Raw genomic sequence first — 15,748 nt, 5'->3', positions numbered from 1 at the left:
TGTAGATACTTTAAACTGTAATATAGGAAGGTAACATGGGATATTTGAAATTCAAGCTGTACTTACCAAAATAGTTTTAACCTGAGTTTTTGATATCTTCAGAAAGGTACTTCACAATAATATATGATATAGTTTTTAGGTAGCAGTATAATTCATATTTTTCTTTGACTTGCTTCTTCTTAAATAATTGAGTAAAATTAGAAATATTTATTATACTTTTGGGGCCAAGTTCTCCAAACACAAGGAAGTATCCGGGTTAAAAAAAAACCTGTTATTTTTTTTCCTGCTATACAAGCATATGAAGATGTCTTTCTTGTTCAAAATGCCTTCAATTTAATCTTATTTTTACATTTTATTTTAAAACAAATGCAAAAGTGAAAAGATCATCATAGATACTCGAATATTCCCATGAAATATAGCACACCCACTGAAGAATTTAATTTCACTAAAGAATATCAAATTAATCATTTCCTCCTATAAATATTTTCTTTTTATTTATTTGTGTTTAGAAGTTGCAGTTTTAAGTACTATTAACAGAAAATACATAACAAAAGCTTCCTAACAAGTGAAAAAAATAATTATAAATGCTGGAAAAATTGGCCTCATTAACATATTTACAGACTTTTACTTAATACATACTCCATTGGAAATTAATTATATGACATTTATACAATCATTAACATTTCCAAATCACTCTGAGTAGTGAGCATTTCAGTTCTTTACTGTCTATACCCAAAGTTGAAAGTCACTCAGTTCTGAAGGCAATACTGACAAGCATCGGAAACAGTCAATCTGAGATGCTATTGATGCACTGTTCTGCTCCTTCACCTAAAGACGTTTCTGTTGAGTAAGTGTCCTTATGCTTCTTCTTCTCTTTGCTCTGATCTTCCTGTAGCTTCAGAATTATGTTTCGGATTTCTTCTCTTTTTGTTCTCATTCTTGGGGGAGGAAACCAGTTTGCCAGATTCATCGGTAATTCAAAATTGAGAATTGGATTCTGAAAATAAAAATATTAAATGCACATTAGAAAATTATAAGTAATATTTTAGTTTCAATGACAAAAGCATTCCAGAGTAGAAATGAAAAAAAATCGGTAACATGCCAGGCATGTTAGGCACTGGAGATGTAAGACAATTTCTGCTTACAGATCAGGGGTGAGCAAACTACAGCTAATGGGTCAAATTCTGCCTACTGCCTGTTTTTGTAAATAAAGCCTTATTGGAACATAGCCACAGTAACTCATCTACATGCTGTCTACGAATGCTTTCTTTCATGCACAATAGCAGAATGGAGAGCAGAGACCGTATGGCCACAGAACCTAAAATATTTATGACCTGGCCCGTTATGAAAAGGATTGCTGACCCCAGTCTAGACAGATAACTCAACAATTAAAACAATGCATGTGACAGGTATTAAGACAGGAGAAGCAGAGAGTCCTATGAGAATACATACCTAAGGGCGTAGCACAATATAAAAAAGTGATGTTTATGCTAAGACTTAAAGGATGAGTAAGAATTAGTCAAATAAGGAATGGTGGAAGCAACAGGGAAGAATATTCCAGGGAGGGAAACAGGCATCAATGTCTGGAGACAAGAGAGAATATGAGATCCTGAAATGACATTCAGGTAGACAGTACACAGAATGCTGGAGTGAGTGACAAGGGTAGAAAGAAGGCTAGAAGCTTGGACAGGAGTTAGAACATGCAGGCCATGTGAAGGATTCCAGTCTTTTAACTCAAGAGCACCAGGAAGCCATTATAAGATTTAAAGCAGAAAAGTAACATGATTAAATTTGGGTTTTGGGAAAACAACTGGGAAAAAAACACAGCAAGAGGCCCAGGAAGCTACACGTAAAATAATGAAAGTAGAACATCATACCCCAAAATAAACTCAAAATAGATTAAAGAACAAAATGTAAGGGCAGAAACTGTAACACTCTTAAGAGGAAAACATAGCCGCCATGCTCTTTGACGTAAATCAAAGCAAGATCCCCTTTGACCCACCTCCCAGAGTAATGGAAATAAAAACAAATAAATGGGACTGAATTAAACTTAAAAGCATTTGCACAGCAAAGGAAATTATAAACAAAATGAAAAAAGACAGCCCTCAGAATGAGAGAAAACAACTGCAAACTGACAAAGGATTAACCTCCAAAATATACAAGCAACTCATGCATTTCAGAATCAGAAAAACAAACAACCTAATCAAAAAATGGGTAGAAGACCTAAACACATTTCTCCAAAGAAGACATATAGATGACCAACAAACACATGAAAAGATGTTCAACGTCACTCATTATTAGGGAAATGCAAATTAAAACTACAATGAGATATCACCTCACACCAGTCAGAATGGCCATCATCAAAAAGTCTACAAACAATAAACGCTGGAGAGGATGTAGAGAAAAGGGAACCCTCTTGCACTGTTGGGAATGTAAACTGATACAGCCACTGTAGAGAGCAGTATGGAGATTTCTTATAAAACAAGGAGTAAAATGACCTCATGACCCAGCAATCCCACTCCTGGGCATGTACCCTTAGAAAACCATAGTTCAAAAGGACACATGTACCCCAATGTTCAGTGTAGCACTATTTACAACAGCCAGGACATGGAAGCAGCCTAGATGTCCATTGAAGGATGAATGGATAAACAAGCTGTGGTATATATACACAATGGAATATTAGCTATAAAAAGGAATAAATTTTAGTCCGTTGAACTGAGGTGGATGAACCTAGAGCTTATTATACAGAGTGAAGGAAGGCAGAAGAAGAAAAACAAATATCGTATATTTAATGCACATATATGGAATCTGACGAATCTATCTGCAGGGGAAGAATAGAAACGCAGATGTAGAGAATGAACTTGTGGACACAGCAGGGGAAGGATACGGCGAGACGAATTGAGCAAGAGCACTGACATATATACACTACCATGTTTAAAATAGATAGCTAGTGGGACGCTGCCGTACAACACAAGGAGCTTTTGTAAAGCAATTATCCTCCAATTAAAAATAAATAAATTTAAAAAAATTTTTAAAGTATACTAAACGCATATATATGAAATTTAGAAAGATGGTAATGATGACCCTATATGCGAGGCAGCAAAAGAGACACAGATGTATAGATAGTCCTTTGGACTCTGTGGGAGAAGGCAAGAGTGGGGTGATTTGAGAGAATAGCATGGAAACATGTATATTATCATATGTGAAACAGATCACCAGTCCAGGTTCAATGCATGAGACAGGGTGCTCAGAGCTGGTGCACTGGGATGACCCTGAGGGATGGGATGGGGAGGGAGGAGGGAGGGGGTTCAGGATGGGGGACACATGTACACCCATGGCTGATTCATGTCAATGTATGGCAAAAACCACTACAATACTGTAATTAGCCTCCAAATAAAATAAATAAATTAAAAAAAAAAAAGGCGGCCTAGTCAGAGGTTGGTACAGCACTGTGGAATGGTGATGCTAGTGAACTGAACTGAGACAGTGGTACAGGGTTAGAGAACTCAGCATGAGTGACACTGAGTGATGGAATTTACAGAACTTACGGCACAAATGGCTGGGGGATGAAGAAAAGGAAGAAGTCAAGATAAACTGTAAAGACTATCCAAGACAGGTATGCACGGTAAAGTCAAAAGAAGACTGTGCTATGAGGAAGGAATGCTCGACAGTGTCAATGGTGCTGGGAGGTCAGGAACAATTTCAGTATAAAGGTGAGGGTCAAGCCAGATTATACAGATTTCAGAAGCAAGTAGGATTTGTGGAAATGGAAGACAATGACTATAAATATGTGTCCAGAAACACATTTGTGAAGGGGAAAAAAGAAGGTAAAAAGATAGAGCCTGAATCATGGCAGAGATTTCTTAAGGCCAAAAGAGCCAGTAGAGAAGAAGAGCTGATCAGTGATAGAAGTGAGTGGATTCGAATTACACAGAGTACAGTCTTTTTTATGTCTTAAATATTCTCCAATTTATGAGTTTTTGCTCCCTGGAATAATTTTTGAAACAGCAGTTTTCAGTCTCTCCAAAATATTTGATTATTGTGTTTTTTTACACTAACGTAAGATCAAAAACACCATTTTATTATTTATTAAGTCAGATCCAACCAACTGAAACCCACCTCAAAAAAGCTCTCTACATACTGCAATACATATACGCCACAGTCACTGAAGTTGTTTTGCTGCGGTACTTTTGGATTAGAGCCTTTCATAACATCTTTGGAAAAACTTCTTTTGCTTCCTTTTTTAACTTCCCATTCCACCTCTAAATACCTGCAATGATATGTATATAGTAAGAACACATACATACATATAAATACACATACTTCCTCATCCCCACCAGAATGCAAAGTACAGGTAAAGTTTTGAACTTACTCTCTTAGAATTTTGACAACATTTGACCGAGAAGGGCCTCTGAGTGAGTCCATCAGTAGGATACAAGGTCTGAAATGACCAAATATTAATATTTTTTAATGTTTAAAAGGCATAAAAAGATGTACATTAACAATAAAATGGAGGGGGAGATATAAACCTTTTAGGCAAAAACACCTTAATAATACTTAACTACCCATGATTATATTAAATAATTACAGAGTAATAATTTAGCCATACATAAGTTATGAATTTATTTCACCAAAGTTCCATAGCTAGTTCCTAAAAATACTTCAAAATTTAATACAAAATCAAAGCAATTTTGAAAATTTGAACATTCCCTGTTCCAAAGTACCAAGAGTGAGACCACACAAAAGTAGAAGAAAGATAATCCCATTTAAAAAATCTACTGATAATTTAAATAACAAAACAGGTAATCTTCACATAAAAGAATTAGCTTGGAATCCACTGTTTTTGGCAAGATTCCACTTTAGAACACTTACTATAAAAAAAACACTTAACTTTCAAAATTTTGCTCTTAAACCTAAGTATGTGAGCGTGTTTAATGTAGTACAGAAGGTCCTGAAATGATTAAAGACCTAGGTTCTTCCTGGCTAACATTTTATGGAATTCGGAGAAAATCTTTTAACTACTCTAGGTCTCTATGTCTTCCTTTATATTAATTAACATTTGCTTTTCAAATGCTGTTACTAGAATCTCAGACAAGATTTCCTACAAAAAGTCAAAAAGAGATTAAGTCTAGAAATAGGTACTTCATCACTGAAGTCTGGAGAGATCTCAGAATATGTACTTCTGAGAACCAAAACAGATTCACTCTCAATGTGAGGTTCCCCGGAACACGCCTCTTAGCACTGCCCTGAGTCACTCTACAGCCTCCACACAGTGGCTATGGAACTAGTGTAAACTCCAACTCCCATGTTACCAACATGGATCTGAATGAAAATTCTTTTGTCCTTTCCTGCTTCAAATCACTACATATCCAAAAGGAATAGTGGCTTTCTATGCACTTGCATAGAGACGGAAAGTGGGCAAATGGAGAACTGAAAAGATTTCCATTCTCCCCAACTCAATCCCAACATTGGGCATGACCCAGGTTTTCCTCACTGATTCTGAAAGCCTTTGTGACTTTTGCTTAAGTACTTATTTAAATTACAACAGTATGGTTAATATTTTATTCTAAGAGAGCATGCGAATAAAAGTCACCAGGTAGTTTACAAGATATACAGTAAATGCTTACTGTTTACAGATAGTAGGCTTTAAATGCCACTGTCCTATTTCGGAACTGCAGTTGTCATCAGCAAGGAGTCCATCATCACTGCTATCATCCTATGAAAGACAGCCTACTGTTAGTATTGAAGCTATAAAATCTAAATAACTAATAACAAAATAGCACCACTGAGGATAAAAATCTTTGTGGCAAACTTGTAAAAAATATATCTCTAATTAGGTGATCAGACTTTAGAAAATGTTGTATGTCACTCAATCCTGAAGGAACTGCAGAGGAATCCAAAGAAAAACTTTTAATGATATAAAATATTGGAACTTCTTGCTAAGCATTAGGTTTCACCTGGTTATCCTGATCTTCGGAGAAGTCGACGAGTTCATCTTCAAGCATTTTACTACCTTCAGCTGATTCATCACTGTAGTTTAGTCTTATTTTGCTTAAACCATCTGTATCAATAAGAAATATTACATAATTCTTAAAAAGAATATGTACATAACTTAATAGTATATGATCTTAAAATTGATGGTAGCAATTACATAGTAATTACAAATATAAAATTTGTCTTAGCATGTAATATCACAAATATAAAATAAGTTACTTTTTAAAAAACCTGGATTGTCATTCTATTTACACAGCTGTTTCTACTACTCAGACCCAAAATTCATTAAACACTAAAAACTAGGTATCAATTCTATTATTAAAATTTATGTATATTTAAATACATGTCTATAAATAAAGATTTTGTGCTGGGTATGCTAGATATCTTTAATAACAGAAGCTACAATAGTTTGAAAATAACTCAACTGTTAAATAACAGGAATACTCAGCAAATATAGAACATAAAATGAAATACTGTGTACATGTGAGAAATTAAAATTGTGAAAACATGGAAAATTGTATAAATCTTAAAAAATGATTAAAACATAGTAAGATGGGCTTGCTTTTGGACAAATAATTTTTAAAAAATACAGAAATGAAAATTATCATTATATTAGTATTTATGGATAAGGTCAACTTGGCACATTTTTCCTTCATGTTTGGTTATATTCATAAGATTTTTCAATAAAATAAAACAACACAAGCCAATGTAGGTGTTGGTAGTATGAAAATAAATGACTCACAGAAATACCTGAAAAGTATTATTTTAAACGTCTCTTTCAAGAATCCAAATCGTTAAAAATCAATGATTAAGCTTAAAGAAAGAGAAGACTTACAAAAAATAATGAAAACTGAGTCAGGAACTTTGATGCCAAATATACAAATATTGTTTACTATAGAGCATACCATTTCCAAGTTTTTAAAAGCATGACTTCAAGGTTTTTTGACAGGATTTAACTTATTTTAGTATGAGTTATTAAAAGAGCATTAAGAATACTAATATTATTAAGCAAGACAAGATGGGAAGATAACAGGGTAAAAGTGCTCCTGAAAAGATATATTTAACATATATTAAGTTTAAATGTTGTGATAAAAAAAATACTATTTAAAATAATAAAGCCCTATGATTAATCCTTTTATTATGCAAAGAATAACCTTTACCACTTATCTTTTTAAAAATCTGTATTTTAATGTTTCTAAGCTAAAACACCTGTATTTAGGTAAAATTTGTCTAAATCCATAGGTAATTCAGAATTAGTAATTACAATCAAGTTGTTTTAGTAGCAAAATATTCCTAACTATACCTTTTACCTAGAAATTGTGTCATATAAACATGAACTCTATAAAAATGAAAATGCGCATGCATTGTAAAAGAGAGAGAAAAGTAAACAGTATAGTCAGTTTCTTGAGTCATTCCGTCCAGTGAACAAATGCTCTAGTATAAATTGAGGGGCAGTAACTCAATCAGCGATTCTCTCAACCAGTCCCAGTCTCTGAGGTTCTCACACAGTGAGATCATCTGAAGATGCCAAACCAAGTGTGATTCTAGAGTTTAAACACACATATTGCTCATGTATTGATACCACACATCGCAAGACAACTATTTCAAATAGTGCCCAACTGAAAAAACAGCAAACCAAAGTAATAACAGACATTATTACTTTCCTAGAGTTGATCTTAAAACCCCAATCCCTGTGTCAAGATAAAATTCTACGTATTACCTGTAGCATGTCAACCTACATCGAAGTCACTTGTGACTATATGTGTTCAGTGGTTAAATTATGTTTAAACTACCTAAAATGCTCCATTTAAATCCTGTCAACTATCAGACCAAACAGAAATGGATCAATAAGATACAAATCATAATCACAAAAAATTTTTACAAGCTCTCCTCTTCTTAAATTTTGATGTCATAATTTTATATAGCATAGGCTGCTTAAACCATCCTCTCTGAGGCTATTCAATGTTCTTTTGGGTGAGTGATGCCTTGAAAACATCTGATGAAAAATGAGACTTCATTCCTTAAAAAAATACAAGCCCATTCTAGGGAACTGTGGGACACTATCATCACTGGATTAAGATAAACATTAAAAAAGGATAGAAAAACAACAGTGTATCACACATAGTAATGTTAAATTAATTACCTTTAAAGATAATTGGTATAGTTACATACATACTTAAAAAAAAAAACAAAGCACAAACTATAATCTTTCAAAGAAGAATAAACAGATATTGAAAGAGCAAACTAAAGGATTCACTGGGACATATACTCAAATTCAACCGGTTACTTCTCAACTAGAACACTAACTTGTAGGAAAGGGCACTAGGAATTTCTGGGATTTGTGTATACGAAGGAAGCCCTAAGGCTTTGTCTCATTGCTCTAAGTCATGCATTTTAATTCATTTTTTAACTTGAATTCATATTAAACTATATGAAATTATTGATCAAAAAGGAACTTAAAAAATGTTCTATAGAGATATAATTCACATACCATACAATTCACCCCCTTAAAGTGTACAATTAAGTGGTTTTTGGTATATTTACACATTGTGTGCAACCATCACCAAAAGTCAATTTTAAAACATTTTCAAAATGTTTCAAATCTCAAAACAAGCAAAAACAAACCTCTAAACCCTTTAGCTATCACTCCCTTTTACCCATATTCCTCTCCAACCCCCAAGCAGCCTTAAGCAACCATTAATCCACTCTTATGTAGGCTTTCTGTTTGGGAGATTTAATACAAATAGAATCACATTAATATGTGGTATTCTGTGACTACTTCAACTTAACATGTTCTCAGTTTCATCCATTTGTAACGTGTATCACTACTTCATTTCTTTTTATGGCCTAATAATATTCCATTAAATAGACATATCATGTTTTCATTATCCATATATTGAACATCTGGGTTGCTTCTACCTTTTGACTGTTGTGAATAATGCTGCTATAATTGTTCATGCCCAAGTTTTTGTGTGGACATATGTTTTTATTTCTCTTGGGTATTTATCTAGGAGTGGAACTGCGGGATCATATCATAGCTTTATGTGTTAACTTTTTAAGGAACTGTCAAACTGTCTTCCAAAGCAAGCTGTAGCATTTTACCTTCCTACGTTAATAATATACAAAGTTTTCAATTTCCCCACATCCTCACCAACACCTGTTGGAATCGGACTTTCAAGCCATGCTCTATAAAAAGGCTCAAGCAGCCATTAATCCACTCTATGGGCTTGTGGCTTTGATTTATATTTCCCTCATGGCCAACAATATCCAGCATCTTCTCATGTACTAACTGGCAGGACTTTTGTTCAAAGGTGGTGAAAAACAGTGCACATGCCTTGAAGGCTTAATCTTCAGAGTGCCCATCTACGCAATGCTTTCAGTGTAGCAAAATGGTAATTAATGTAGCTATTCAATGCCTTTTATTACTTTTTTCTTCTATTCAAGTATTAAAATACTAAAACTGAAAAAAATTACAGTGACTTGGTGACTACCTATTTTGCCTTTCTTCATTCCATTTCCTCCCTGATGAAATATATTAGAAAGTGAGCAAAAAAATAAGTACTGTTGACCCTTGAACAGCACAGATTTGAACTGCACTGGTCCACTTACACATGGATTTTTTTTCTCCCAAGAAAGAGGTTAGTACACTACTGCACAGCTGAGGCTGGCTGAATCCATGGATGTGAATCTGTGGATGTGGAACTGTGGTATGACACAAATGGTTGATGGTAAAGTCAGAGGTGAATTTTGACTGTCAGAGGGTCAGCACCCCTAAACCCCATGCTGTTCAAGGGTCAACTGCATTTATCTGCTTGGTTTTGATGCACTTTTTTGCTTTACCTGTTAAATTCCCCCCTTTTGCCTCTTATCCTATACCCCCTAAAAGGCACAAAGACCAATATTCATAGGTCTAATATCAGCTTTGTGCAGCTGAGAATGTCAAACAACAGATATTTTCTAAGAGCACAGCAACGGCTTTCTGACTGACTAAGACAACACAGGCTGGGAGAAGCACCACACGTATGTTCAGCATTCACAGCTTTTATAGGTTCTTTCTGAGGTCACATAATTTCTCCTGTGTCTTATACTGAGTTTTTTCCTCCAAAGAGAATGTATTAAATCTATTCATAGTTTATTCAGTTTGCTATCCTATCTATATACATAGCATACTACAGTTCACAAAGTGGACTATTATACTTTGAGGTTGAAGTGGAAATTTTGCAGTTGACCTGATAAAAAAATTTAAGTATTTGAAGAGAAACCTTAGATTTCCAGAATAAATGCTAGTAATATGGACCTGATTCAAGGAAAGAAACAATCTATTAGAACTGAAGGGAAATAAAAAAGCAGAGGTTGGACCAGTGCCCTTCTTTCCACTGAAAACCATGAAAGAGAGTGAGAACAGGAACTAACCTTTAATTTCAATGTCAACAACTATTTGGAGGAAAAAGCTTTAATTTTTGTCTCTTGATCTCAATTTGCTCATCTGTAAATTGAGACGATCAAACTAATTTGCCTTATAGATTTAAGATTGTGCAACCACTGTTTATGCTGAATAAGTAAATTTCCTACAAAATAAAAACAAGTCCAAGTTCCTACAAATGGAAAATGCAGACCTTGACTATAATTTTAAAACTGTACTCTTTGTAAGGATGAGGGTAGGAGACTCACTATTAAGGGGGCACAAGAGAACTGTTTTGAGTAATGGCAAGGTTCTAAATCTTGATTGCTGTAATGATTACATGACTATATACATTTATCAAAGTTCACTGAGCTATATTCATGAGTGAATGTTACTGTCAGTGAATTATACAATAAACCTGACTTTAAGAAAAAGTGCATCCTGAAATTTTAATCCTATATCTAAAACCTCCAACTTACTCTGCACTCTTTGGTTTTCTGAAACATTTGGTGACGTACCTGTATGGTGCATAGAACTTAAATATTCATTCTGTAGGGCATCCTCACTTTCAGTCCTATCAACAAATTGCTGGCATGCGGGTTCTCCTTTATTCGATTCTTCATTTTCACTTGCAGTATGATTTATTTTTTTCAGACTACATTTCACACTGCTTATGTTTCTCCGATAACGAGGGTCACTTTCTTCTTGTTCATTATTTGAATCAATTACAGCTATGCAATGCTTTCTGTTTAGCATCTTCTTAATTACAGGCTTGGCAGCAGAGTTTTGTGAACAATTGTCCATTTCACTGGCTGAAGGAGAAGAAATACAACTGTCCTCTACAGGTGAACTTTTTTGCGTGACTGTATTTTCATGGTAATGAGGATTAGGTTCATACTTTGGTTTTTCCAAACCAGGGAAACAAACAACGGCCAAAAACCAGTGTGCACTGTAAAAAACAAATGAAACTACTGAATATATTATTAGAAAACTTTATTATATTTGCAAATAAATATTAAAGTATTTTTTAAAAAACTTCTGTAAACAAATTTATTAAGAATGCCCAATTTTTTCAATTCTTAATCTACTTGTTTGAAGACTCACTGATTCATTAACAGACTATAATGTCTATTCAAAAACAACATAATTTTTGTCAGAATGACCTAGCCTGCATTCACTTATGCAAATCCTTTGAACAATTTGTTTTTGGAATGAAAAATTCATTGTTTTCCAGGCAATTTAACAAAATGTAAATTACATCACTGCAATTCATCATTACCATTTACCATTCCTTTGTTCTATTTATGCCAAGGGTAATAAACCAGCAACATTAAAATACCTTCAGAAGTCTAACTAATTATTAGACTTTATAAGTTTGAACATTTTCTAAATATTGTACATAATAGTTTTTAAAAAACTTTTCATCTGTGTTTTTCTTATTAATAAGGTGAGTGAATGAGTGAAAGTTGCTCAGTTGTGTCCGACTCTTTGTGACCCCATGTTCTATACAGTCCATGGAATTCTCAAGGCCAGAATGCTTGAGTGGGTAGTCTTTCCCTTCTGCAGGGGATCTTCCCAACCCAGGGATCGAATCTAAGTCTCATGCATTACAGGATTCTTTACTAGCTGAGCCATCAGGGAAGCCCAAGAATACTGGAATGGGTAGCCTATCCCTTCTCCAGTGGATCTTCCCGACCCAGGAATCGAACCGGAGTCTCCTGCATTGCAGGCAGACTATTTGCCAAACAATCTATCAGGGAAGCTTGGTTAATATTAACTAGGTATTGTTAAGTATTAATATTAGGTATTAATAGCTACTAATAAAACTTATTAGGAATTAATAAGGTAGGGATTTCTTAATACTGAAAATATTATTCTTGTCTCATACTCTACTTAAATAAAATACTCTACTACATTGAAATAATCTATCTAGTCTAATTATCAGTACAGAAGTATCAGTAGGATTCCAGCTAGAGTTGAATTCAGGTATCATCATAGTTTCTGACAGTAGGATATAAGCTATGAGTAAGAAACTATACAGCTAAAAGTGGCTAATATGCATTAATCTAATTAATTTTATTAAGGGTTTATTATTTGCTAGGCACAGTATTATATGCAAGAGTCACATAACACTGAACCTGGTGGCTCAGACAGTAAACAATCTGACTGTAATGCAGGAGAACCAGGTTTGATCCCTGGGTTGGGAAGATTCCCTGGAGAAGGGAATGGCAACCCACTCCAATGAACAGGCTAAAGATGTCAGATAATTTATTAGCTGAGCACAATATTTGTCATAGAGTATGGTGTTCAGTAGATATTGGCTGTATGAAAAATGAATGCTGACCCAGACAGAAGTTATTGCATGTTCTATTTATGCAAAATATTAAATCCCCTCAAGGTAATACTAAGAAGCACTGTATGTCTCTTCATTAGACACAACAAGTAGAAAAGTTCACAGAGGCTGCCTTCATCCTCAGTACTGAAAATCCAGATGGAGAAATGCTTCTCTCCTCTTCTTAATTATTAATCCTCAGGACCGTATGGACTTAGATCAGGCCAGGCTGGGAGAACAGTGCACACCATCTTTCTCACTTCATCAACCCAAAGACACAGCTGACACTAAGTCACACCTCAACTTCAGAAAGGTTATAAAGTGAAAAAATGTACCTTAAAAGTTGATTAAATGTGGTATAGCATAGTGATTCTCAACCTACAGCTGAAACCAAAGTCTATCACAGTTATAAACATTTTTCAGCTATGACAATATGGATGAGCCATAGTTTTTCTGTTGCCTTATCTAATAACTTGGAAAAAAAAAAAATCTTCCTTCACCTAGCTGTAAAGAGAAAGCTGAATTGGACACATGTGACCTCACTTTCAACCTCTAAGAGCCAGAGTTTTGCTTTTATGATCCCTTTTAATGGTAGATACCTTGACCTTAAGCCATTAGTAGGAGCCATGGCTAAAACAGGCAATTTCACTTAGTTTAATTTGATGTTTGATTTAGGTCCAAACATTAAATTTCTGCTCCTTGTCAATTTCTACAATTTTAAACAAACAGCTTATCAACTTATAGCTTAAAGAAATTATGACCATGAGGAAAATTAAAAAGATGACGAATACAGGGCAGCCTATCTAGTTAGTTTTTTTTTTTTTTTTCTAGTTAGTTTTATCACTTAAAAAAAAAAGCCCTCATGATCTGGAGGTTATTCTTCCACCTACAAACAGCACAGTTATCCTGCGGAACACAACTAATTCACTCTCTACTTTTCACCAAGACAACCAAGATGACACAAAGCACTAAACATAGCGTCTATCCACATTAGATACTGTGACTAAGGATTTGCCTCTATTACTAAATTACATATGCCTCCAATTATATTGTTATTTTAAATTTTTATAATTAATTTCTGACAAATGGCTTCCCATGTATATCCCTCCCTTTTACCAAGTGGGCAGCTCATTTGCTACTTGATATGACAAATTAATGTCAAGAAATCTAATTTTGAGGAAAATGAAGAAACTATAAAGATCAGTTTTAAACTTAGTTTTACATTTTACTGATACTATGTTTGACTCAAAGCATTTTGAAGAGGTTGGGCTTTACAGTCATAACCAGTCTAGTTTTAACCTAATCTACCTATCTTTGGCTGGGCTAATTAGAAATCATAAAAGGTATTATAATTAAAGCATGATTTTAAATGAAAGAATCTGACTATACTACAGAGTAAATGTTTTTTCATAGTGAGAAAAGGAGAACATTCAGAAGCTAGCTTGGCACAGACAGGCTTATTAGACATTAAAAATCTTACAGAACACCAACCTCAGACAAAGTTACTCTGCAACCATGACAAAAACGAGACAAAGCAAGGTCATTTCATAATTGTCTTAGCAGAGACAAATATAAGGTCACAATGCAACCCTTCAAAATACCAAGTATCTTTTTGCTAAATGAGTGAATGCATGCTGCTGGAGTGGCTGTGAGGAGATAACCCCATGTCCAAGGGCAAAGGAGAAGCCCCAGCAGGATGGTAGGTGAAATCACCTTTAGAATCAAACCCCATACCCACAAGAGATGCTCAGAGGGCTCAAACATACCTTGTGCACCAGGACCCAGAGGCCCCACAGAGACTGAGACAGAACCGTGTCTGAGCGTCTCCTGCAGAGGTACAGGTCAGCAGTGGCCTGCCACAGGGGCAGGGGCTCTGGGTGCAGCAGACCTGGGTGTGGCATAAGCCCTCTTGGAGAAGGCCGCCATTAACCCCACCATAGAGCCACCAGAACTTACACAGGACAGGGGAAACAGACTCTTGGAGGGCACAAACAGAACTTTGTGCACACCAGGACCCAGAAGAAAGGAGCAGTGACCCCACAAGAGCAGCCCAGACCTGCCCGTGAGTCTTCAGGAGCCTCTGGCAGAGGCATGGGTCAGGGGTGGCCTGCTGCAGGGCTGGGGCCACTGAGTGTAGCAGTACAGGCATGGGACCTTTTGAAGGAGGTCGCCATTATCATATTACCTCCACCAAAGTGTGGGCCTAGGTAAATAACAGGGAGGGAACACAGCCCCACCCAGCAACAGAAAATTGGAATAAAGATTTACTGAGTATGGCCCCGCCCATCAAAACAAGACCCTGTTTCCCCATCAGTCAGTCTCTCCCATCAGGAAGCTTCCATTAGCCTCTTATCCTTCTCCATCAGAGGACACAGACTGAAAACCACAATCACAGAAAACTAACCAATCTAATCACATGGACCACAGCCATGTCTAACTCAGTGAAACTATGAACCATGCCAAGTAGGGTCACCGAAGACAGATGGGTCATGGTGGAGAGTTTTGACAAAACATGGTCCACTGCAGAAGGGAATGGCAAACCATTTCAGTATTCTTGCCTTGAGAACCCCATGAACAGTATGAAAAGGCAAAATGATAGGACACTGAAAGATGAACTCCCCAGGTCGGTAGGTGCCCAATATGCTATAGGAGATCAATGGAGAAATAACTCCAGAAAGAATGAAGAGACACAGCCAAAGCAAAAACAACATCCAGTTGTGGATGTGAATGGTGATGGAAGTAAACTCTGAAGCTATAAAGAGAAATACTGCATTAGAACCTGGAAGGTTAGGTCCATGAATCAAGGTAAATTGGAAGTGGTCAAACAGGAGATGGCAAGAGTGAACATCGACACTAGCAATCAACAAACTAAAATGGACTGTAATGGGTGAATTTAACTCACATGACCATTATATCTATTACTGTGGGCAAGAATCCTCAGAAGAAATGAAATAGCCATCATAGACAACAAGAGTCTGAAATGCAGTACTTGGATGCAATCTCAAAAACGACAGAATGAT

At 35.6% G+C, this 15,748-nt stretch overlaps 1 protein-coding gene across 9 annotated transcripts in view; it reads right to left on the bottom strand.

Moving 5' to 3' along the window:
- Positions 1-467: 467 nt before the first annotated feature.
- SENP6 (SUMO specific peptidase 6) overlaps positions 468-15,748 on the bottom strand; it is a 129,095-nt gene continuing 113,814 nt past the window's right edge. For all 9 annotated transcript variants that reach the window (XM_065911598.1, XM_065911599.1, XM_065911600.1 and 6 more), the window contains 6 exons: positions 10,915-11,345; positions 5,958-6,061; positions 5,628-5,716; positions 4,373-4,441; positions 4,120-4,270; positions 468-997 (listed from right to left, as the gene is read on the bottom strand). In XM_065911598.1, the coding sequence (XP_065767670.1) occupies positions 788-997; positions 4,120-4,270; positions 4,373-4,441; positions 5,628-5,716; positions 5,958-6,061; positions 10,915-11,345 (1,054 nt within the window). In that variant the 3' untranslated portion in view covers positions 468-787. The remainder of the gene's footprint in view (positions 998-4,119; positions 4,271-4,372; positions 4,442-5,627; positions 5,717-5,957; positions 6,062-10,914; positions 11,346-15,748) is intronic.

This window comes from Muntiacus reevesi, chromosome 19 (genome assembly GCF_963930625.1).
Source record: "Muntiacus reevesi chromosome 19, mMunRee1.1, whole genome shotgun sequence".
Taxonomy (NCBI): Eukaryota; Metazoa; Chordata; class Mammalia; order Artiodactyla; family Cervidae; genus Muntiacus; species Muntiacus reevesi.
Note: the sequence above shows the minus strand (reverse complement) of the source record. Positions and strands in the feature narration are given on the sequence as shown.